At 46.0% G+C, this 23,387-nt stretch overlaps 1 protein-coding gene across 3 annotated transcripts; it reads right to left on the bottom strand.

The window, feature by feature from the left end:
- Positions 1-166: 166 nt before the first annotated feature.
- Positions 167-19,368, bottom strand: PPIE (peptidylprolyl isomerase E). 3 transcript variants are annotated; one of them, XM_074380590.1, is made up of 10 exons: positions 19,313-19,368; positions 17,889-17,987; positions 16,564-16,607; positions 16,054-16,080; positions 14,078-14,159; positions 13,445-13,545; positions 11,902-12,025; positions 7,960-8,145; positions 4,350-4,492; positions 167-436 (listed from the first exon to the last, which is right to left on the bottom strand). In XM_074380590.1, the coding sequence occupies exons 4-10, from the start codon at positions 16,054-16,056 to the stop codon at positions 320-322; spliced, it is 756 nt and encodes a 251-aa protein (XP_074236691.1). In that variant the 5' UTR covers positions 16,057-16,080; positions 16,564-16,607; positions 17,889-17,987; positions 19,313-19,368; the 3' UTR covers positions 167-319. The 3 variants fall into 3 exon arrangements, with proteins under 3 accessions (XP_074236691.1, XP_074236690.1, XP_003937068.1); XM_074380589.1 differs by having other exon boundaries at positions 19,305-19,360; XM_003937019.4 differs by lacking the exon at positions 167-436 and adding an exon at positions 3,701-4,114 and having other exon boundaries at positions 19,305-19,360.
- Positions 19,369-23,387: the final 4,019 nt, after the last annotated feature.

Raw genomic sequence — 23,387 nt, 5'->3', positions numbered from 1 at the left:
CTTGACCTCCTTTTTGAAGGGAACCCTGGATGGGCACTTGACCCCCTTTTTCAAAAATGTTTTTCACGTCTCAAAAAAATAATGCAGTTTTGGAGGAAAGTAGGATATACAGATAATAAAATACAATTCAAGTCACCATAGTCCCACAAGTCAGATAAACACACTATTAATATTTTGGTGACTTTATTTCTAGGCTTTTTTCTTACAAATACCTATGCTTACATATTACAGATATTTTTACAAAATTGGGATCACGCTGTACTATACATAAGTTGCTTTGTGATGTGCTTTTTCTACTTTAGTTTCCCATCACTGAACTCTACAAGACTCCATTTTCACCAGTAAAAAGTTGGTTCCATAACTCCTTCTTCAGAGGCTGCCGTGAGGCTGCTATGACTGCAGCAGATGGGAGCAGCATCTGGAGGTAGCTGTCAAGCTGTTAGAGAGGAAACTCCCTCAGCCACAGCATTGATCCTGGGCCTGCCATCCCTGGTTTCACCCTTTGTAAGCTGTTTCGGGGCCAGCATGCAGGTACTCAGATGGGCCCAACTCTGAATGAGTTAGCGGGGAAATAAATCAGCAAAAGGAAGCCCTGCGCCCAGTCCTGGTGCTGGTGCAGCAATGGGAATGTGGAATGGGAAGGCTAGCTGGGACAGGAGCCATGCAGTCCCAGGGAAAGCCACTTTGCCCTCCAGGCTGCCGGAAAGGGCACCCACAGAGCCACTGGGTCCACTTCCCAGAGAGATCAGAGTTTTCCTGAGGCAGCCAGTTTTCCTTTGGCTTGCTGCATGGTGCGTAGCCAAAGCAGGTGGCCAGGTTGTGGGGCTGCCCTGCTTTCCAGACTGGAAGAGCAGGGTCTTGTCTCCTTTGTCTCTCCACAAAGGTCCAGGCCAATTATGGGGACCATGACTGTGTCATCCCTCCCCCCACCCAGGGCTGTGGACCCTGCCTGCCATAGTTTGAGGCTAAAGCCTAGCAAAAATCCCAGGACTCCATTACTACTGAAGAGAGACAGGCCAGGCTTCTAATCCCAGCTCTGCCAAAGCACCCTGGGTGACCTTTGGCAGTCATGCCACTAAAGCCTGTTTGCCTGTGCAGGGTTCCAGTGTGCATTCAATGAGATAACACCTGTGGACACCCAGGTGGAGCACTGGGAGAGAAGTCAACACCCAATGGCTCCAAACCTACTGGGCTTTCAGAACTGCCCACCGGCCTCCCCCTCCCGAGACTATCAGGGAGGAACAGAGTGACAAGGTTGTTACAGGAATCTGTCCTTTTATGGGAAGCTGGCTGTGCTTTTTCTACACAGTCTCTCTTTGTTCTTGTCCAAGCACCAAAGTCAGTGCTATCATCCCCAGCTTCATAGATGCCTGGCTAACACCTGTGACTGACCTCTGGTGGCCATAATTTGCACTTAGAGAGGAGGGCTATGCTTTGAGGGAGGGTCTCTTTTGGAAGCTCCATAGGGGTCAGGGGTAACCATGTGGTACATCTCAGCTTCACGGAGCCTGAAACTCAGCCAACTGCAGCAGCTGGAGCTCAGAAAGTCCAGTTGGCACATGGGAGCCAGAGGTAGGACCAGAATGCCACCATCCCTCAGCAGGAGCTATCCTAGGGTCATCAGGACCACGGGGCCCCTCCTGCCTCCTGGCTTGTCCAGATAACAACCCAAGATGAAAAAGCTCAGCTCAGTGGATTTTGAATGGTCTGTGTGACCCAACCCACAGAAGGTGTCCAGCAGCTACAGGGCTCAGTCCCTGCTAAGAGACTTTAGCAGATGAAATTCTTTACAACCTCCTGGCTGACCAGTATCTGAAGGGGGGAGTGGAGAGAAGCCAGCTCTAAGAAGTGGCTGCACACAGGAGGGCCAGACTGTGAGCTCAGCAGGGGGTGGGAGCATTTGTTCTCTTCAGTGGCTGGCAATCCTGTTTTGTAAAGGCTCAGATAGTAAATAATTTAGGCCTTGGGACTGTGATGGTCAATTTTATGTGTCAGTTTGGCTAGGCCATGGTATCCAGTTTTTAGTCAAACACTAGTCTAGATGCTGCTGTGATGATGGTTTTCTTCGAGACAGGGTCTCACACTGTCACCCAGGCTGGAGTACAGTGGCATGACCATGGCTGACTGTAGCCTCAACCTCCCAGGCTCAAGTGATCCTCCCACCTCAGCCTTCTGAGTAGCTGGAACTATAGCTGTGCACCACCACACCTGGCTTTTTTATTTTATTTTTCCCTAGAGAGGGAGTCTCACTACACTGCCCAGGCTGGTCTCGAACTCCTGGGCTCAAGTGATCCTCCTGCCTCAACCTCCCAAAAGTGCTGGAATTACAGGCACGAGCCACTATGCCGGGCCAATTTTTTTTTTTTTTTTTTTTTTTTTGTTAGTGACAGTCTCCCTCTGTAGCCCAGGCTGGAGTGCAGTGGTATGATCTCAGCTCACTGCCACCTCTGCCTCCCAGGTCCTGGTTCAAGCAATTCTCCTGCCTCAGTCACCCGAGTAGCTGGGATTACAGGCATGTGACACCATGTCCAGCTAACTGTTGTATTTTTAGAAGAGACAGGGTTTCACCATGATGGCCAGGCTGGTCTTGAACTCCTAACCTCATGATCTGCCCGCCTCAGCCTCCCAAAGTGCTGGGACTACAGGCATGAGCCACTGCACCTGGCCGCCTGGCCTATTTTTTAGATGGCTTAGTATTTAAGTCAGTAGAGAGTAAAGCAGATTACCCTCCATAATGTGGGTGGGCCTCATCCAATCAGTTGAAATTCTTAAAAGACTGAGATCACCGGAGGAAAAAAATCTGCTTCCAAGCTGCCTCAGACTTGAACTGCAACATCAGTTTTTTTCCTGAACCTCCAGCCTGTTGGCCTGTCATGCAGATTCCAGACTTGCCAACGCCTACAAATGCCCAAGCCCGTTCCTTAAAATAAATCTCTCTATCGGGAGGCTGAGGCAGGAGAATTGCCTGAACCCAGGAGGCGGAGGTTGCGGTGAGCCAAGATCGCGCCATTGCACTCCAGCCTGGGTAACAAGAGTGAAACTCCATCTCAAAAAAAATTAAAAATAAAAAATAAATAAATCTCTCTATATATGTACACATCCTATTGGTTCTGTTTCTCTAGAAAATCCTAATACAGGGACCATAGCCTGTATTGTGTCTATACAGGCTATACCCGCTATTCAACTCTGCCACTGCAGTAAGAAACCACCACGGACAAAATGTAAACAAACGGATGTGGCTGTGTTACAATAAAACCTGATTCACAAAGACAGGCAGCATGCTGAATTAGGCGCATGTAATTTGTTGGCCTCCTGTCTCCTGACAAATTGGCATAGTACTTGGCACAGAGACAGCACTCTGAGTTATAAAAATTTCGTTTTTCAAAATCTGTAGGATGAAAGTGAACAAATAAACAAATGAGCCATTGAGAGTACACTTGCTGGTTCTAAGACCAGCAGCTGGGTTTAGGAGCAGAGGCAGCAAAAGACAGGAACTTTCCACTGTCTTTAATTTCCACTGCCCTGACATGGATGCCTGGCGTGAAGATATATCACTTGACATCGAAGGGGATCGGCCCAAGGGAGGAAACAAAAGCAGGAAAGATGCTCTGCTCTCCCCGCTCACCAGCCTGCCTCGGGGGTCCAGCTTAGCCACAGACACAATCTCTGACAACTCCCAAGAACTAGCAGGAGGCAGCAGTATAAGAACTAGGGTTTATTTTAGCAAAGAAAACACTAAAGAGCCACATTGGTAGGCCCAGGACAGGCTCAGCAGCAAATGCTGAGAAAAGTCAGTGGCCTTTTGCATAGCCTGCCCATGGTGGAGGGGTGCACCTGTGCTGGCTCCTGGGCCCACAGCCGTGCTTGGGACTAGTCCAGGCTGTGCCCGCAGAGGAGCTGCTCCAAGCGGGCCTGAGGAAGTGCTCACACCACAAATGCTGCTTGCTTCAAACAAGCACCCTCAGTGCTGCCTCCTCTGAGGCTGCCAGCTCCTTCCTGGATGTGCAGGGGCAAGAACGGAGTGGGAAGCAGAGAGAATGTCACCTCACACGTACTCCCCACAGTCAGCAATGATCACCTTCTGCTTTGGCTTCCCGTCCTTGCTGCCCTGGGCCTTTGTGGGCAGAACAGAAATAAGGGAATGAGGGGGGAGACTGACAGTGATTTAGTGACGCCAACCCCTGCCTGCCTATTTGCCCACTTCCACCTTGGAACCTGGGCAGCAGTAGCCCCTCCCCCTGGACACAGTCCCTGGCCATCTCTCTGAGGTCACAGAACCTCTCCAGCCCTCCCACAGGGCTGTGCTCCAAGGGCCTGGGTGAAGAGGAGGCCCATTCCTGGCAACATACCTCAATTTGTCGCAAGACATCCAGGCCTTCAGTGATCTCTCCAAACACCACATGCTTGCCATCCAGCCAGTCTGTCTTGTCACATGTCAGGAAGAACTGGGAGCCATTGGTGTTTGGGCCAGAGTTGGCCATGGAGAGTAGACCTGGGGGAGAGAACAACCGTCAGCTCCCCCAACCCTGTCTACCAGCCCTTAAAGGATGTCTGTGCAGGCTGACAGCAGCCCTTCAGCAATGCAGGCTCAGACTCCGAGATGCACAGCCCACATGCATATATGGCCACCTTATCTTCGATTCAGTTAATATTCAGTGAAATGGTGAATGAGGTGTTTCAATCACTTTATACTGGTCTGTTCTTCATTCATTTATTTAACAATTAAGTGTCTACTTGGTAACCAGGTCCCTGTTAAACCCTGGGACCACTGATGAGCAGAAAATAGTCCAGCCCTGGTGGAGCTCACAATCAGTGGAAAAGAGTTATTCAAAATGACAGCTAGGACAATGAGGCCTTATGGACATTTGTCACCTAAGAGAATGTTCACGTATATGTGTGTATCTGTGTACATGTATGTTTATGTATGTGTGTGTATATGTGTGTGTCCACAAGACTCCTAAGTTTCTGACCAAGCGGCTAAGTGGATACTGGAGTCATTTACTGAAACAGGGAAGTGGACAGGAAGAATTTCAGAGAGAAGACCAAGAACTGTTTTAGACAGGTGAAGTGTGAGATGCTTGTGGGATATCCAGTGAAGACAACAGGCAGGTGGTTGGATAGGAGTCTGGAGCTCAGGAAGCCATCAGCATGGAGACTTCAACATGCAAGAGTTTAACTCAAGAGATTCTGCCAAAAGCTCTGGGACTGGGTGTGACTGCTTAGGGCACTGCTTCTCAGTGGGGTTGGTGTCCTGTCCCTAGGAAACTTTCGGAAAGTTGAATTTTTTTTTTTTTTTTTTGAGATGGGGATTGCTGTGTCACCCAGGCTGGAGTACAGTGGTACAATCACAGCTCACTGCATCCTCAATCTCTGGGGTGCAAGAAATCCTCTCGCCTCAGCCTCCCAAGTAGCTGGGACTACAAGTATGCACCACCACACTTGGCTAATTTTTTAATTCTTTTTTTGGTAGAGACAGGGTCTTACTATGTTATCCAGGCTGGTCTTAAACTCCTGAACTCACATGACACTTTGGCTTTGGGCTGCCATTTCAGCCTCCCAAAATGTTGGTAGTACAGGCATGAGCCACCACGCCTGGCTTGAAACTGTTTTTGACTGTCAGAAATACTGCGGGAGTGTCATTGGCATTTAGCAGGTGGGGGCTTGGAATTAGGTGTTCTGCAATGTCTGGCACAATGAAGTGTCTCATATCCTCTTGGTCTTTCAAACATCCTGCTAGGGGCTGGGCTCATGCCTGTAATCCCAGCACTTTGGGAGGCTGAGGTGGGAGGATCACTTGAAGCTAAGAGTTCTAGACTAGCCTGGGCAATATAATGAAACCCTGTCTCTAAAAAAATACTTAAAAATTAGCTGGGCATTATGGGTGGCATGCAACTGTCATCCCAGCTACTTGGGAGGCTGAGGCAGGAGGACTGCTTGAGCTAAGGAGGTTGAGGCTGGAGTGAGTCATCCTCCACCACTGCACTCCAGTGTAGGCAACAGAAAGAGATCCTGTCTCAAAAAACAAAAACCAAACAACAATAACAACAACAACAAAACAATAAATGTCCAGCCAGATACCGGTAACAGTTATCTGCACCTAAAACGTAATTCAATTATACATATAAGCCCAAAGTTTTAAGAGTTTTTTGGTTTTGTATGGAATCTTCTAGTTATTTAACTACTATATAAATCAACAGACTATTCTTTACTGGGGAATCTAATCAACTTTATCTACCATTTCACAAAGCCACATCACAAACAGCATCACTGCTCCTCATATCCAAGTTGCCAGGTGACACTCCCATCTACATTTCTAACTGCTGCATCTAAGTACAGGTGCAGACGCCTGAATAATTCACTTTGTGTTCTGACACAGCTGTGCTTAAGCATGTACATCTAGAAACATATTCACTTATTACACAAATTTGTTTATTTCCTTTGATGTTCTTCCCTATTATAGTTACAGATTAATATTGATTTTTAAAATAATGATGTGGGTCATCTATGCATGTCAGTTCAGCATAGTAAAGAAGGACCCTACAAACCACCAGTTAGAAAAAGGGAGCAGTGGGTAACAGGCTTGTGAAGAACAAAAGACTGGGCTCTGAGGCACTTCAGTGTTTAGGGGTCAGGAAAAGAAGGAGACAGCAAAGACAAATAAAGCAGCCAACTAGGTAAAAGGAGACGAGAGGAGGAAGGAGTCCTGCCAGCCAAGTGAAAAGTCAAGGAGCACAGAGCTAATACAGGCTGAGCATCCCAAATGTGAAAATCCAAAATCCAAAATGCTCCAAAATCTGACTTCCTGAGCACTGACATGATGTTCAAAGGAAATGCTCATTGGCGCATTTCAGATTTGAGATTTTCAGATTTGGGATGTTCAGCTGGTAAGTATAATGCAAATATTCCAAAATCTAAAATACTTGTGGTTGCAGCATTTCAGGAAAGGGACACTCGACCTGTAGTATGAAATGCTCCTGAGAGGTGAGATAAGGTCTGGGAGGTGGGATAAGATGATCACCACTCTTGCTACTGGCATCTTTGGCAAGAGTGGTTTCAATGGTGAGATGGGACTAGAAGTCTGGCTGGAAGGGCTTACAAGAAATGCGAAGGCAGCAAGTCTGTACCATGTTTTCAAGAAGTTATGCTAACAGGGGGACCAGAGGCATCGATGATAGCTGGAGAGGGAACAAGGGTCGAAGAACGAAGATTCTTCTAGAGGTTGATAACTGCATGCTTTCATGCTAATGGACTGATCTAGCAGAGCAGGGGAAATGGATTACAAGAGGGGGACAACTTTAGAAGCCACGTTCCTAAGTAGAGGAGAGGGACAAGATCCAGTCCACAGGTGGAGGGGCTGGCCTCAGGAGAGGCAGCTCATCCCCTGTAATTGGAAGAAAGTCAGAGCATGCACGAGTAGAGAGATGCAGGAGGCGAAGCATTAGATGAGGCAGGAAGGTGATGATATGAGGGCTTCAGGAGTGAAGATAGGCATGGACACATCATCTCTGATTGGGACTGAGCATCAAGGAGGGAAATCTGGTCAGGTTGGCCAGGGCCCCCTTAAGAACTATAGTTATAAATTTCAAACGGGATCATTCAGTACAATTCTGTGTTTCTTTTCTAGTTGGTGCAGGACTAACCACTGAGAATTTACTAAGTAAATCTGATGGTGGAGGCAGGGAGAGCAGTGGGGTTGAGGGAATAAGAGCATGCAACGGCAGACCACAGAATCCAAGCTGGGTTAAGAGAAAGTGTGGACATGGCTGGGGATGGACAGTATCTGAATGTAAGCAAGCTGATGCCACCCTAGAGAGGCTGCACGTTTCTCCGGTGTCTGGGTGTTGTGTCTCCTCCAGACTCTTCGTCCCTCAGCCAGAACCACAGCCCGCCCTTCCGTCCTGCATGGCCATCCCACCCTCGCCCAGCCTCCCTTGCCACCACATGCCAACTGGCTCCTACCTGGTCCCGTGTGCTTGAGGATAAAGTTTTCATCATCGAATTTCTTCCCATAGATGGACTTGCCTCCAGTACCATTGTGGTTTGTGAAATCACCACCCTGGCACATGAACTGGGGGATGATACGGTGGAAGCTGCTTCCCTTAAAGCCAAAGCCCTTTTCGTGGGTGCACAGGCAGCGGAAATTCTCTGGAATTGAAAAAGGAAAGAGCGCTGAGGTTAAAAAATAGAACAAATAAAACAAAACCTCAAAAAAAACTGTTTTGTTTAATGTTCGCATTTTTGTTTTAAAATAAGAGACACTCATTATAATATACTGTTGCAGTACTAAATTCGTAAGGACCAAAAGGGATTCTTTTGTTTTGAGACACAGTTTCACTCCTGTTGCCTAGGCTGGAGTGCAATGGCGCAATCTCAGTTCACTGCAGCCTCCACCTCCTGAGGGGCTCAAGCAATTCCCCTGCCTCAGCCTCCCGAGTAGCTGGGACTACAGGTATGTGCCATACACCTGGCTAATTCTGTATTTTCAGTAGAGACGGGGTTTTACCATTTTGGCCAAGCTGGTCTGGAACTCCTGACCTCAGATGATCCACCCACCTCGGCCTCCCAAAGTGCTAGGATTACAGGTGTGAGCTACTACTCTGCAGGAGACAGAATCTCCTACTATTACAGGAGATTCCGATGAAAGGGGACTGAATATATATATACTAGCTCTGTTCCCTTCCAAAAACCACACTAAATTGGTAGCAAACTGATTCTTTAAAAGAAAAAACAAAGGATCTTAGAAGAAAACATATGGGCAAATCTTCATGACTCTGGATTTGGCAATGGTTTCTTAAATATCACACCATAAGCATAGGTAAAAGAAAAAATAGATAATTAGATTTTATCAAATTTTAAAACATGCATCAAAGAACTATACCCGTAAAGGGCAAAGCAACCCACAGAATGGGAGAATGCTTATTTGCAAATCATATTTAATAAGGGTTTAACATCCAAAACGTATAATGAACTCTTATAATTCAACAACAAAAAGGCCAGGCATGGTGTAATCCCAGTGCTTTGGGAGGCCAAGGGAGGAGGATCACTGGAGGTCAAGGGTTCAAAGCTATAGTAAGCCATGACCTCGCCACTGCACTCCAGCCTAGGGGACAGAGCAAGACCCTGTCTCTCAAAACAAACAAACAAACAAACAAACAATCCAGTTAATAAATGAGCCAAAGATTTGAAGAGATATTTCTCCAAAGAAGATATACAAATGGCCAACAAACACATGAAAAGATGCTCAACATCATTAGTCAGTAGGGAATAAAAATAAAAACTATAATGAGATACCATTTCACAACTGTTAAGCGAAGATGTTGGCCGGGCACAGTGGCTCACACCTGTAATCCCAGCACTTTGGGAGGCCGAGGCAGGTGGATCACAAGGTCAGGAGTGTGAGACCAGCCTGGCCAAGATGGTGAAACCCCATCTTTACTAAAAACAAAAAATTAGCTGGGCATGGTGGCAGGTGCTTTTAATCTCAGCTACTTGGGAGGCTGAGGCACGAGAATCACTTGAACCCAGACGGCGGAGGTTGCAGTGAGCCAATATCACTGTACTCTAGCCTGGGCGACAGTGCAAGACTCCGTCTCAAAAAAAAAGAAAAGAAAAAGAAGATGTGAAAAAATTGAAATACTGACACATTGCTAGTAAAAATGTAAAATAACCCAGCCACTAGGGAAAATGGTTTGGTATTTCCACAAAAAGTTAAATATAGAGTTACCATATGACTAAGGATTTCCACTCCTAGGCATATATATCTAAAAGAATTGAAAATAGGGATTTAAACATATGTGGATATTCACACAGGCATTATTTACAAATAGTCAAAAGATGAAAACAATGTGCAAGCATCCATCAATAAATGAATAAACAAGATATTTATTCCAAACATAACAGAATATTATTCAGCTATAAAAAGGTATGCAGCACCGATAAATGGTAATGGATGAACCTTGAAACCATCATGCTATACAATATAAGACATGAAAAAGGATAGCTTTTGTATGATTCCACTTATATGAAAAATCTAGGATAGGCCAATTTACAGACACAAAGATTAGAGGTTATCAGAAGCTAAGGGGAGAATAAAATGGGGAGTTATTGTTTAATAGGTACCTTTAATAATAAGAGGTTTGGGGCTGGGCACGGTGGCTCATGCCTGTAATCCCAGCACTTTGGGAGGCTGAAGTGGGCAGATCACAAGGTCAGGAGTTTGAGACCAGCCTGACAAACATGTTGAAACCCCGTCTCTACTAAAAAGACAAAAATTAGCCAGGCATGGCGGTGCATGCCTGTAATCCCACCTACTCAGAAGGCTGAGGCAGGAGAATCTCTTGAAGCTGGGAGGTAGAGGCTGCAGTGAGCTGAGATCATGCCACTGCACTCCAGCCTGGGTAACAGAGTGAGACTCCATCTCAAAGAATAAAATAAAATAATAAAATAAATAAAATAAAATAAGAGGCTTTGTTTAGGGTAATTAAAAAATTTCGAACAGCAAAATTAATTAATTAACAGTAATTAATGCTAACAAACTGTACACTTTAAAACTTAAAAATCAGGGAGGAAGAGACAATAGCAACAAAAATTTCTGAAGTTAGAAAACAAATAGATGAGTCCTAAATGATAAAGCAGACCCAAGAAAGCTGAATCTTAAGCTGGTAAAAGCCAAGAAGCAACTCAATTTGCACTCCAAAAGCTCAGAGAAACAGGTGCAGGTAATCCTGGAGACAGAGAGTTTGGCTGAAAGCCTATATAAGAAAGTGGTTACTCCTTGGGCTCTTCCCCCTGACTCTGCAGCTGGGGGCCACCCTCCCCCACCTGGTAGCCAGCTGGAGGTCTAGTCTTCGGTAGGTTAAAGCAGGGGGTCTCTGGACTAGTATATCCTACACGTAGTGATGGCTGAGGTACGTTACGACAAATGGAGATTACATGAAAGTTTATATACTGAATGTTGAGGCATTCAGCCCTGCCCTCATCTCTGCTTAACAAAATGCAGACACCTGGACGCAAACCCCCGTCAGGATAATCTGGGAGAAAATCAGGAATGATTACATCGAAAACTGCACAAACAAGGCAATTATCAATTCCATGCAAAACAAAATGCTGTGCATGAAAGGAAGTTATCACATGGTGCCTACATTGTTAAAATAATTTAGGACCTAACCAAAATTATGGTACCTATACAGGGAAGGTGAGGGGGCAGTGAAGGGGATTTTTAAAAACTAATTCCTCGTCTTCTGAAGTAGAAAATCAGAAGATAATGCTTAAAATGGAACACAGGAAGTAGAAATATAAACCCATTTTCTATCAACATGGAAATAAAAACCAAAAGACCTAAGAGTTGAAATCGGCTCCTCTGAGGAACAGTAAATGGTGTTGGCAGCAGGGCATAGGGACAGCACCAGGGGATGACTGTTTTTCCAAAAGAAGGTTTGTGAAGTTGAATTGACTCTTTATATGTCTAGATAATAATAAAATTTAGATTAAAAAGAGAATAAATAGAGTCAATAATAAGTTACAAAGAATACTCAATAGCACTAGTTACTTCTAGAATTCAGGACTCGATATAGAGGGGGGAAAACAACTTAAGTTTTCCATTTATTGTCTTAATTATTATTGGAATATATATGTATGGTATTCTTTTTTTAAAAAAAGAATACATTATTTATTTGTATTTTTTAAAAATGATTATTAAAAAGTAGTAAGCCAGCACTTACAAAGCTTCAAAAACACCTGCTCTGACTTATCTGTTACTAGATCTCAGGATCTGAGATGCCTCAAATCAACTTAGGTCAGAAGCAATATCAAGGGCACAAGAAGTAAAGCGGCAAGAACCTGGGAAAGGCTCACTGCTCAGCCACCAGCATCCCGCCTTCCTGACCCCGGCGTCCTGCTCACCTGCAGTCATAGGCACAACGTCGGAACGCAGGAGCATCTGGATTCGGCCGGCCGGCTTGTTCCCAATCTTGATGTCCATGTACACCTGAGGATTTGACCGAGCCTTTTTAGCAGCAGGCTCTCCCTAGGTGCAGAAGAAATCGCTAGTTAGAGAGAGCTCCCTGATGCCCCAAGTAGGAGCTGAGTATTCTAGACAACCATCCAGAACACAGCTCCAATGAGCAGGCTGGAGCAAGTGCTGACGGGGAAGGCCTTGGCCTTGACAGGGCTGCAGGAGGCAGGAGCCACAGCCGTAGTACCCAGCTGGATGCCCAGCAACAGGAGACCTCAGTACTGGCTTACCTGAGCCCCACACACAGGCATGTTATCTCATCAGGCTTGCCCTCAGACGCATCGGCTTCCTCCTCTTGCTTTACAGTCACAGAACAGCGCTTTTCTGGCCTATGATCCACAACTCTCAACATCTTCAAATGCCAGTTCCAGCCCACACACTGTTCTCTAGTTAGGCAGACCATGTCCCACCACCTCCTCCCTCTATGCTTGGCCCTGCACATAACGCTGGCTGCCTACATGAAAGCAAGGGGGCAGCCCTCATGCTCAGATCTAAGTGCTCAGAACACAGTGGAGGATGCTGGGCCTTGCTTTGTGCTCCAAGTAGATAAGACTAAGCAGAGAATACAGGGTGATCCAGGGGGACTCCACTGAGTGTGATGGCCACTTTGAGTTTTGTTTTCCATCCAAATTTTTGGCTTGGGCCAATGTGTGGATGAATGGTAGCAAATTAGCCAAGACTGAGATCACAGAAGACAGGATTAGAGAAGCAGGGGATCCATTTTAGGCAAACTTAGGCTGCCTATGAGACTTGCAGGCAGAAATATCTGAAGCTCAGGACTAGAAACAGACCATGAAGGTCAACAGCATAAGAGAGGTTGCATAAAATTAGACTGACTGCTACTGTTTCAGCTGAGAGAAAAGAGAGAAACCATGAGCCAACAAAGAAATACAGAAGAATGACAACATTCACAAGATACCCGGAGGAGGGGAAGTCTAAGAAGCAACTGTCAGAGACCTATGCTGAGAATCAGGGGGAAATGCCCCGGCAGGTTCTCTTAGGACTGGTCAACCGTGAACCCATGTACAGGGTGAAGGAAGGTAGCACTACCCTATTCTGTCACCTCTGCATTAGCACAGGAATAGGAAGACCATGAGCCTCATGCCAAACTCCTCAGTGAAGGAGAGGGACTGATCAGGAGGGATGAAGAGGGGCACCTCAGCTTCTTCCCTGTCAGCTGACAATCACAAATCCGTACCTGAGCAGAGCTGAGACGCTCATCACATAGAACAAAACGTGGACAAGAGACCCAAAGCTTTGCCCTTGAATTCACTCAATACTGACTTTACCAAAGTACTAAGAATTCATTATTCATTCCCTCCACTTTGGTATAGGCATTTGCAAATTTCCATTAAAACTTAAAAAAAAAAAAAAAAGTCTCCTGCAGACAGTGCCAGCCTGTCCTCTAAAAGCAGGAGACTTCATTCTCACCTCCTGGGTCTCTGCTTTGGGAGGCTCTGACCCTTCTTCCTCTTTATTCTCTTCAAGTGTCTTCCCAGAAAACTTCTTCAACCAGTCATCATCTGACCAAACTGAGAGGAAAGAGTAAAACAAACGTTAATTCAAGCCATCAGCTTGAATTGAAAGGTATCTGCTTTGGTCAGCGAAGTGGAAGATGCTATGTGGCCTCTATGCCAAACAATTCCCCACTGAGAACTCCAAGGGGTAAGGAAAGTTCCCACCCAGAATGTCGGCCCTTAAGTCCAGCTCTCAGTAGGGCTAAGGAAAGTCGGTACGCTGAAAGCAAAGGTATAGCCTTCGCTGGTTTCAGCCCTTGATGGAGTACCCTAAGAATGGAATATCAAGAAAACTGGGAAGCATGAGATCAAGCAGGAATTTCTCTCATAACAAAAACAATTCCTCTGGCTTTGCTGAGAAGCTCACACTCACTTTTTGTTTCTCTACAAGGGTGGTGCATGCCCCTCCCGATGTGAACCATCACCTACTCCTATCTACCAGGAAGCAGCATTTAGAGCACCTACTTCCAAGTAAATAGAGACAAAAAATGCAACTAAGGCCAAATTGCTGAACATCACAGGGAATCTAGAAGTTGCTCTTACTCACCTGGCCTGGAAGAGCCTTCCTTAATTCTCATTGGTTTGGCCAAATTGACACGTATTGTACGTCCAAAAAGCTCAGATTCATTCTGTAAAGATTGAAAATCCAGCTGCTTAAACTCTCTTAGGTTAACAGAGAGCCAGCCAGCTTTCCATTTACTTCTGAGACACACTCATCATTTGTCCTCCATTAATCCCTGAGCCCCTACCAGTAAGCTATGCACCCACTGCAAAGCCACCTGTGACTTGCAGGGAACTTAGAACCATCACACACACCCCTTTCTTTCATACCAGCACACAAAGACTTCTATTACCAAAAGTAACTCTGGGTTCAGAACACTCCAAAATTACAAGAATAAATGCAGTTTCCCAGCATCTGAGTTCACCTTCAAAAGTCAAGATAAGCTTTGTTTTCATTTTGTTTTTTTTTTTTTTTGGGTAGGGGGGAGGTTTGAGATGGAGTTTTGCTCTTGTTATCCAGGCTGGAGTGCAACGGCTCGAACTTGTAACCTCCACCTCCCAGGTTCAAGCGATTCTCCTGCCTCAGCCTCCCAAGTAGCTGGGATTACAGGCATGTGCTGCCACACCCAGCTAATTTTTTTGTATTTTTAGTAGAGATGGGGTTTCTCCATGTTGGTCAGGCTTGTCTCGAACTCCTGACCTCAGGTAATCCACCCACCTCAGCCTCCCAAAGTGCTGGGACTACAGGCATGAGCCACCACACCCAGCAAAGATAAGCTTTGAAGTGAAAGAAAAATGATCTCTGACAGCTGAGGAATACGTTTGGTGAATGGATAACAGAACAAGGAATAGAAGAACATTTCATTATCTAAAGATAATATCAGTATCAGGAAAGGTCACTTAACGTGAATCCACTTAAAGCAGTGATGAAGATTTCACGGTAAAAGTGAAAATTATAAAAGGTTTGACTGGGAAACTACTGTAATGAAACTAAAAATAAGTTTCTTACAATTAATATTCAGGATTAACTATGCATTAACTGGTAGAAAGAAATGTAATAGACTGGGCACAGTGGCTCATGCCTTTAATTCTAGCACTTTGGGAGGCTGAGACAGGTGGATCACTTAAGGTCAGGAGTTCAAGACCAGCCTGGCCAACATGGTGAAACCCCATCTCTACCAAAAATATAAAACTTAGCCAGGTGTGGTGGCACATGCCTGTGATCCCAGCTATTCGGGAGGCTGAGGCAAGAGAATCACTTGAATCCAGGAGGCAGAGGTTGTGGTGAGCAAAGATTGTACATCATTAGACTCCAGCCTGGGCTTCACAGTGAGATTCCATCTCAAAAAAAAAGAAAAAGAAATGTCTTAAGTAGCCCTGTTGGCTTGAGCCTGTAATTCAAGCTACTTGGGAGGCTGAGAAGGCAGGACTGCTTGCACCTAGGAGTTCAAGACTGCTTAAAAAAAAAAAAGTAACAGGCACTGAAGTATTTTTTCCAACAAAATTCTGTCAACAGTATGGTATCTTTGCACTTCATAGCAGACATGAAAATTAAAAGGATCTCAAGGAGGGCACAAACACTAAAGAGCGTTATCATTTTCCCCAAGGACCTTTCCAAAATATCCAAATCATTTGTATCAGTGATTTGCAGCTGCCATAATTAAATTTCTCTTCTCAATTGTAAATTGGTCTAATAGTTCATGAAATCTTGCTATTTTGCAAAATATGCAGTTACACTGTGCAATGAATCTGTGTTGTTTGCAATTTACTATCGTACACATGGGACAGCCAGTGAGAGACTGATCAACAAGGAAGATGAGAACTTACATTATTGTTAAATGGGAAAGGAGTCTAAGGACTGGTTTTATAAGTGATCAATTCACAGTGAATATTTTCACATGAGAATTTTTACCTCCCCTTGCAACCTTGTAACTTTGGAAGTCCAGAAAACTGATATATGACTAAGGACCCTCTGTACCAACAAAAAGCAATTTCAGCTATAACGAAGATTCCCAGCCATACCATGTTGTCGATAGCTGCTGCAGCATCCTGCCAAGGAAAAACAAAGGTACAAGTTTAGGCTTGCAGCCAAACACTTCTTATGGTGTCTAAACACATACTCAGAAGCAAAAATCTAGGAAAATGCCACCTCTACATTTCTTGCCTAGGTTGTGTGTGTTTCTAACAAAGAGCACTTCCTGGCTGATTTTAGAGCTGGTGGTGCAACAATCTGCCAGCTGGTTGAAGGCACAAGAAATAATCACCACTGCTGCCAAGCAAGAATGCTCAATGAACAGGGGTGTAGGAGCTCCACTGCAGGGCAAGAAGGGAAGGACCTGGAAGAAGGTCTGACATGTTATTCACAGTCCAGTCTGATTATGTGAGGGAAGCTTTTCTTAGAACAACACTTCTGATCTCTCTGGCAGTATCAGCTTAAGGCCCAACAACCTAATCAAACGGTGAAAAGCTTCCTTTGTAATCAGTAACACCACCACAAACCAAGGACTAAACACTAGTAACACAGACTCTCACCTCTGCCAACTCGAATTCAACAAAAGCAAATCCTCGGTGCTTTTCTGCAAAATGGAGAAACAAAAACAAGTAATTACTATGTGGGGTAATGGGAAGAAACAGGATGGTCACAAAGTGCAGTCAGTTAGATACATGCCATATCTAAACACCTGTAATTCTATCCAATAGCTATTTAAGAAGAAGGAATCTCATTCTTTGATTCTTCTTAAACAATACTTTAAGAAATAATAAATTTTGTTTTTGTAATGGACATAGCTGAATAACAAACTGTATTTTTAATCTTTAAAATAAGTATTATTCTACCAAAGCCAAACTTAAAACATTAATATTACATGCAAGACAACTAGAAAAATAAAGATAGTCAGGTGCAGTGGCTCACGCTGTAATCCCACCACTTTGGAAGGCTGAGATGGGTGGATCGCGAGGTCAGAAGATCGAGACCATCCTGGCCAACACGGTGAAACCCCATCTCTACTAAAATACACACAAAAAAAAGATTAGCCAGGCATGGTGGTGCATACTTGTAGTCCCAGCTACTCGGGAGGCTGAGGACGGGAAATCGCTTGAAACTTAGGAGACGGAGACTGCAGTGAGCTGACATCATGCCACTGCACTCCAGCCTTTAGAAAGACAATATAACCTTCCCATTTTACAATTAAAGATTCCTCAGGCCCAGAGAGTTTAAAGACCTTGCTAACAATCATATGCAAGTTTGATGATAAAACTGGGCCTAAAACTACAATCCTACAAATGACAACAAAGGTAAAATAGAAAACTGAACTGTAATTGTGATACCAACTGAAGGGAAACCCACTCAGGTGTTCAGAGGCCAAGAACCCCACCCCCACCTGCCATTATGGGGCTAGGCTTTCCTGCTGCCTCATTTAATAGCACAGCTGCCAAGAAGGAGCAGGTGGGATAGGGTATGCATCCAGATAGATTAATTTTTTTTCTTTTTTTCATGTTTTTTTCTTTACTGTCCTCTGAAGTGAATGAATTGAACCAAACATCCAGGTAGATTAAAACAACATTGAAATCTCAATGTAGTTCAAACCTATCTCCCTACTGGTCTACTGAAAAACCTGTCTTTTCTCAACCCAACAGCTGAAGACTCTGAAAAGTATTTAAAGTTCACAACCACGTGGCCTCAGAACATTCCTTCTCCATCAAGATCACTGTCACCAGGCACCTTCATGAACTTAACTGTAGTGTATACTAACCATATTTAGAATACATATTTAGAATTGTGATGTGACTTTAAATTTTTTTTAAGGCCTTTTCCTAATAGGAGGATTCTGAACGTGAGAGACACTAAAATAACTCACCTGTTTCATAATCCAGAGGAATCTGAATATCTGTGATGTCTCCAAAAGGAATGAATGCAGCATGAAGAACTTTGTCATCCACCTCCTCTGCCAGTCCACCTGCAAATAAGCCAAGGGCTTTCTGAGCCACTGATCTCCATGCTCTTGCAGAAGTCCTTGGCAGCCCAGTTAGCATGCTAGCCAGGGGACAGGGTCCTTCCATTCAGTTCTTTGGGTACACACACACACACACACATACACACACACACACACACACATACCCCTCTCATCTCTGCCCATCCATACTTATGAAAACATTCCTCTCTTCACCCTGCTTTCAGATTCTCATCTAGTCCTGGGTTTACTGCAATAGCTTCACAACTGACCTCCCTGCCTCCATTCCCTCTACCAATTCCACAAAGCCTACTAGAATGATCTTAGGAAAATGCAGATTTGAACCCGTAACTTCTCTGCTTAAACTCCCTCAAACACTTCCCACTGTCCTCAGGATAAAGTGCAAACTCCTTAGTGGTAGCCACCTCTCCAGCTTCTTTGCTTTGCTTCCCAATTCCTTGGGTCTCCTGAAAAATAACCCACTTGCCCCCAAGTGTCAGGCTATTTCACACCTTTGGACCTCTGCTTTTTCGACTCCCTTGCAGTGAACAGCCTTGCTTCTGCTTTGGTAACGTAGCTAACTTCTGCTCATCAGTTCTGGCATCACCTCATCCAGAGTTTGCCCTCACTTCTCCAGATGAATGGGTCATTTGTCTCGCAGCCAAGCCCCTATCGTCATGGTTCATCCCCACTACAGCGCTTATCGAAAGTGTGCTACTGAGGTAATTCCACTTCTTTTCTGGCTAGTCTGGGAACTCCTTCCCTTATGGCTGCGGCTGGAGCTGAGCCGTCACTGCACTGGATGTTTGTAAAACAAATTAACAAGAGGATCTGGAGGACCATAATATTCCTCTACCGCTCCTCGGGGCCCGTTGGAGCTCAGCGGGCTAGGAAGTCAGAATTCCGTCTCGGGTTCACACACCTGAGGTGTGCGGCAAGGCTGTTCACTGCAAGGGAGTTCGCAAAGGCAGAGGTCCAAAGGTGTGAAATAGCCTGACACTTAGGAGCAAATGGGTCAAGCAAAGCAAAGAAGCTGGAGAAGTGGCTACTGCTAAGGAGTTTGCACTTTTTCCTGAGGACAGTGGGAAGCCTTTGAAGGAGTTTAAGCAGAGAAGTTACCGTTTCAAATCTACATTTCCCCAAGATCATTCTAGTTTGCTACCATCTACTAGAGCCAGAGCTATACCGCCGGGACCAACGCCAGAGACCGAGCCTTGACAGCTGCTCGCCGTCCTCCTGGTTCAGAGACGTGTCCCACCCCACGCCGCGACCCCCTGGGGGTCGCGTTCGTCCAGATGCCGCCTAACGCCACTGCCTGCTCACCCACGTACAAAACGCGCTTGGTAGTAGCCATCTTGCTCGCGCGCTTTTCCGCCGGAAGCCAGCACTCGGCCCGCCCACTTCCTCACTGCCCCGCCCCCGTCCCCACTGTTCCGCCCCCGTCCCCACTGTTCCGCCCCCTCTCTGGCCCCGCCCCATCCCCCCGCAGCCCTTACCTCTCAGACTCCGCCCACCCTGGCGTTGGTCCAACCTGCAACACGCTACCCGGAAGCATCGGGGCGCAGTGTGCGGTACGCCACGGTGAACAAAGTGGTCCTGGCGCTTCCCAGTGTTGACGGTGTTGGGGCAGGCAAGCCTTGGCCAAATCAACCCGACTGTTTTGGGCAAACGATAAACTATGGTGCGTGGTCATCCTGCGCGTCTTTTTTTTTGACAACCCAGAAGCTAAGCATGATTTTTACCTTTGAAATAGTCGGGAAAAAAATTAAGAATATTTTCTTGCCCAGGCATGGTGGCTCACTCCTGTAATCCCAGCACTTTGGGAGGCTGAGGAGGGCAGATCACTTGAGGTCAGGAATTCGAGAACAGCCTGGCCAACATGGTGAAACCCCGTCTCTACTGAAAATATAAAAATTAGAGTGGTGGCGGGCCCCTGTAATCCCCGCTGCTCAGGAGGCTGAGGCTGGAGAATCGCTTGAACTCAGGAGGCGAAGGTTGCAGTGAGTGGAGATCACGCCATTGCACTCCAGCCCCGGCGACAAGAGCGCAACACCGTGTCTAGGAAAAAAATACGTATTTTTTCTTAGCACATGAAAATTAATGTGAAATTAAAATTTCACTGTCCATAAAGAAAGCTTTATGGGGACACAGCCAGGCTCATTTCCGTAAGTATGACTGTGGCTGCTTTCCTGCTACAAGGGCAGAAGAGCCATGGCCTGCAAAGCCTACAGTGATATTTACCATCTGGCTCTTCAGGAAGAACGTTTGCCAACGCTCGTGTTAGGTTTTGAAGGGAAGGCAAGGGTTAAAGAAGCACACATACAATACACACACACACACACACACACACGCATACACACACACACAGAGGGAGGCTCGACACCAAACACAGGCTTTATGTCTAGCATAAAACCTACAGGAGTGGGGAACCAGCCTAATGCCAGTGCCCACCGCTGCTTACAGGCTGGAACAACTTATAGGTATGGGCGGGAGGGGTCTGGGCAGTATGGCTTGCTGCCCAGCAAGGTATTGATAAGATGTTCTCATGAAGATGTGGTTTGGCCCTTGTTCCAGTTGGATGTCATCGCGGTGTCCCTTGGACCTTTGCCCAGCAAGATATGACCAGGATGTTTCTTTAGTTGGGCCTTTGTCCGTCTTGTGGTCAGGTGGTTAGGCAGGAGGTTTCTCACAGCCCAGACCCCTGTGAAATGTTTCACTTTGACCACGGTCTGCAAAATAGCAGGGAGTTTACAAAATGGTGCAGTTTGGACTAATATCTTGGACTAAACCCAGGTATAAATAAATTACAGGTGGACATAATGCTAGGAAATAATGGGACCATCTATTTTAGATAGAGCAGGGGGTTAAGACCTTCCTGAGGTGACACTTAAGCTGAATTCAGAAGGATAAGGAACCAGAAAGAGGAGACAGCTTCTGCACACTCAAGGAACTAAGAGATCAGAGTCTGGGGTGGTGGAGTGGAGGGCATGATAATCAGATGGGAAAGGTGGGCAGAGGGCCACATCATGAGGATGCAGTAAGCCGCCTGGAAGATTTGGGGGCTTTGAGAAGCTGCTGAGTTACAACAGGAGAGTTACATGATCACGTTCTTTTAAATAGTACTCTGACCACTAGGCCCAGAATGAATTGCTTGGAACCCTGGAGACCAGGAGTTAATGGCACAAACTGGGGAAGAGTTGATATTGGCTCTGTTCCTCCAATCCACTTGTCCAGGTGATTTTTTTTTTTTTGACAGGAGCTGTCACTGCATTCCAGCCTGGGTCCTCTCACCCAGTCTGGAATGCAGTGACATGATCATGGCTCACTGCAGCCTCAATCTCCCAGCCTCAAGTGATCCTCCCACCTCAGCATCCCAAGTAGCAGCTGGGATTACTGGGAGCAAGGGTGCACATCACCATGCGGGGCTAATTTTTTTTTTAAAGATGGGGCCTTGCTGTGTTGCCCAGGCTGGTCTCAAACTCCTGACTCAAGCGATCCTCCCACTTAGCCTCCCAAAGATCTGGGATTACAGGTGTGAGCCACTACACCTGGCCTAGGGTGATCTTCCTTCAAAATAAACCTAAATTCTCTAGAACTCCCTACTTAAATCACTGTTGCTGCTAACAAGGTCCTTGACAAGGGGTCCCTGCCTACCTCAAGTCAACCCTGCTTCCACATCAGCTCCTCACCTACTTAGCACAGGTGCTTTTCCCTTACTTCTGCTTTTGCTCATTGAATTCTCCCTTTTCTCCATCTGGAGGCACCCACCAGTCCTTGCGGAGGTTCCAGTTAAGCTTCACTCACCCAAATCCCTGACAGACAGAGTCCATAGTCCCCAAGTTCAGAAGACATTTAGAACACACCCTGCAACTATAGTCAGGTACATCTCTCTCTCCCAGTAGATCAAGATATTTGATACCATGGCCTATACCCACTGTATTCCCAGAGCTAAGCAGTGGCTGCACACACAGGTGATCTTACCAACCTCATGCCAAACCAAGGAGTCGATGCTTATAGGAATGAGGCTATGAGATCTGATTAGGAGAGCTCTTTGTGTACCCATCACTATTCCAAACCGAAAGGTCACTCTCAAGAAGATCTGACCAGGTGTCCTTTATGTGGTGTAGTATAATAAAAAATAGATATTTGGTCTTTGTCCTAGTTCCTAGTACAGAGTTTCTAAACCCCTTGGAATATCCTGAGTGCTGTGTCTTTTGTTATACATAATGAGCCCATGTTGACCATATGTAAGTTTATGTGAAGCAGGTGAAGCAGGTGAAGTTTGTTCCTTCTACCTTGAGTGGGTAGATCCCCTAGCTCACTTCAGAATGGGGGTTGGTCACCAGAGAAACCAACCATGTGATTAGAGGGTTGGGACTTCAGCTCCCACCTCCAACCTCTGAGGAGAGGAGGGGCTTGGAAATTGGGTTCAATCAGCCATGCCTAAGTTATATACACTCTCATATACACTCTCATATACACCTCATATACTCTCTCAATGCAGTTTGGGGAATTTTCAGGTTGGTGAACACATTGATGTGCTTGGAACACAGCATGCCTGGAGAGGGCATGGAAGCTTTCCAGCCACACTTCATTCCCACCTTGCCCTGTGCATCTCTTCCTGTAATCTTTACAGCCAGGTTTGAATCCATTGTTTGGATGAGCAGCAACACACTTCCCCTGTGGGGAGTGTAAGGGTTATTGCTGAGTTTAAAATGAGGAAACTGAGGCCAGTATAAGAAAATTAAATGCCAATTTATTCAGCTCCTGGGTGAAGTTCTCTGGTCCAGGGAAAGGGGGCCAGAGAAGTCATGCTGACTTCCTGGGGCAGGGGGGTTTTATGGCTCCGAGGAAGAAGCAACAGCTGGGTGCTCTGATTGGGTCCAGGGGAGCGGGATTGAGATGGGGTGGGACGCTATTGGTTGGCGGGTTGTTGGGCAGGTTTTCCGGTGCGAGAGCCAGCCAGGGTTGCATTAGCCGGAGCCTTCCAAGGGAGCCATGTGGCAGAGCTAGGTGCCGAGTGCAGAGCCTGGTGCTGGGTGCAGAGTCAGGTGCTGAGTGCAGAGGTGGGTGTGTCCGGCCTCCCGGCGAGGCAACCGGCCTTACAGGGAGGATAGTTCATAAAAAAAAAAAAAAAACAAATGGAATCTCAGTAACCCTGGTGTCTGGGTCAGCACCAGCTTCTGGCCCTCTTTTCCTTTACAGGTGTGTGGGTCACTCAGCACCTGTTTCTGTTCTTGGGAAAGTGTTCTTGTCAGCATGGAGGCCGTCAGGGGTTACTGGCTCGCACATGGACCTCAGGCTGGGATGCCTGGGAACAGGAGTGGCAATGGGTTAGCACCTAAGGAAAGGACAGCACTCGATGGTGGTCAAAGTTAGGACATTCCCACCACTCAGCAGGCTACC

The sequence above is a fragment of the Saimiri boliviensis genome, chromosome 11 (assembly GCF_048565385.1).
Source record: "Saimiri boliviensis isolate mSaiBol1 chromosome 11, mSaiBol1.pri, whole genome shotgun sequence".
Classification (NCBI taxonomy): Eukaryota; Metazoa; Chordata; class Mammalia; order Primates; family Cebidae; genus Saimiri; species Saimiri boliviensis.
The sequence above is the reverse complement of the archived record's forward strand: the minus strand, read 5'-3'. Positions and strand labels throughout refer to the sequence as shown.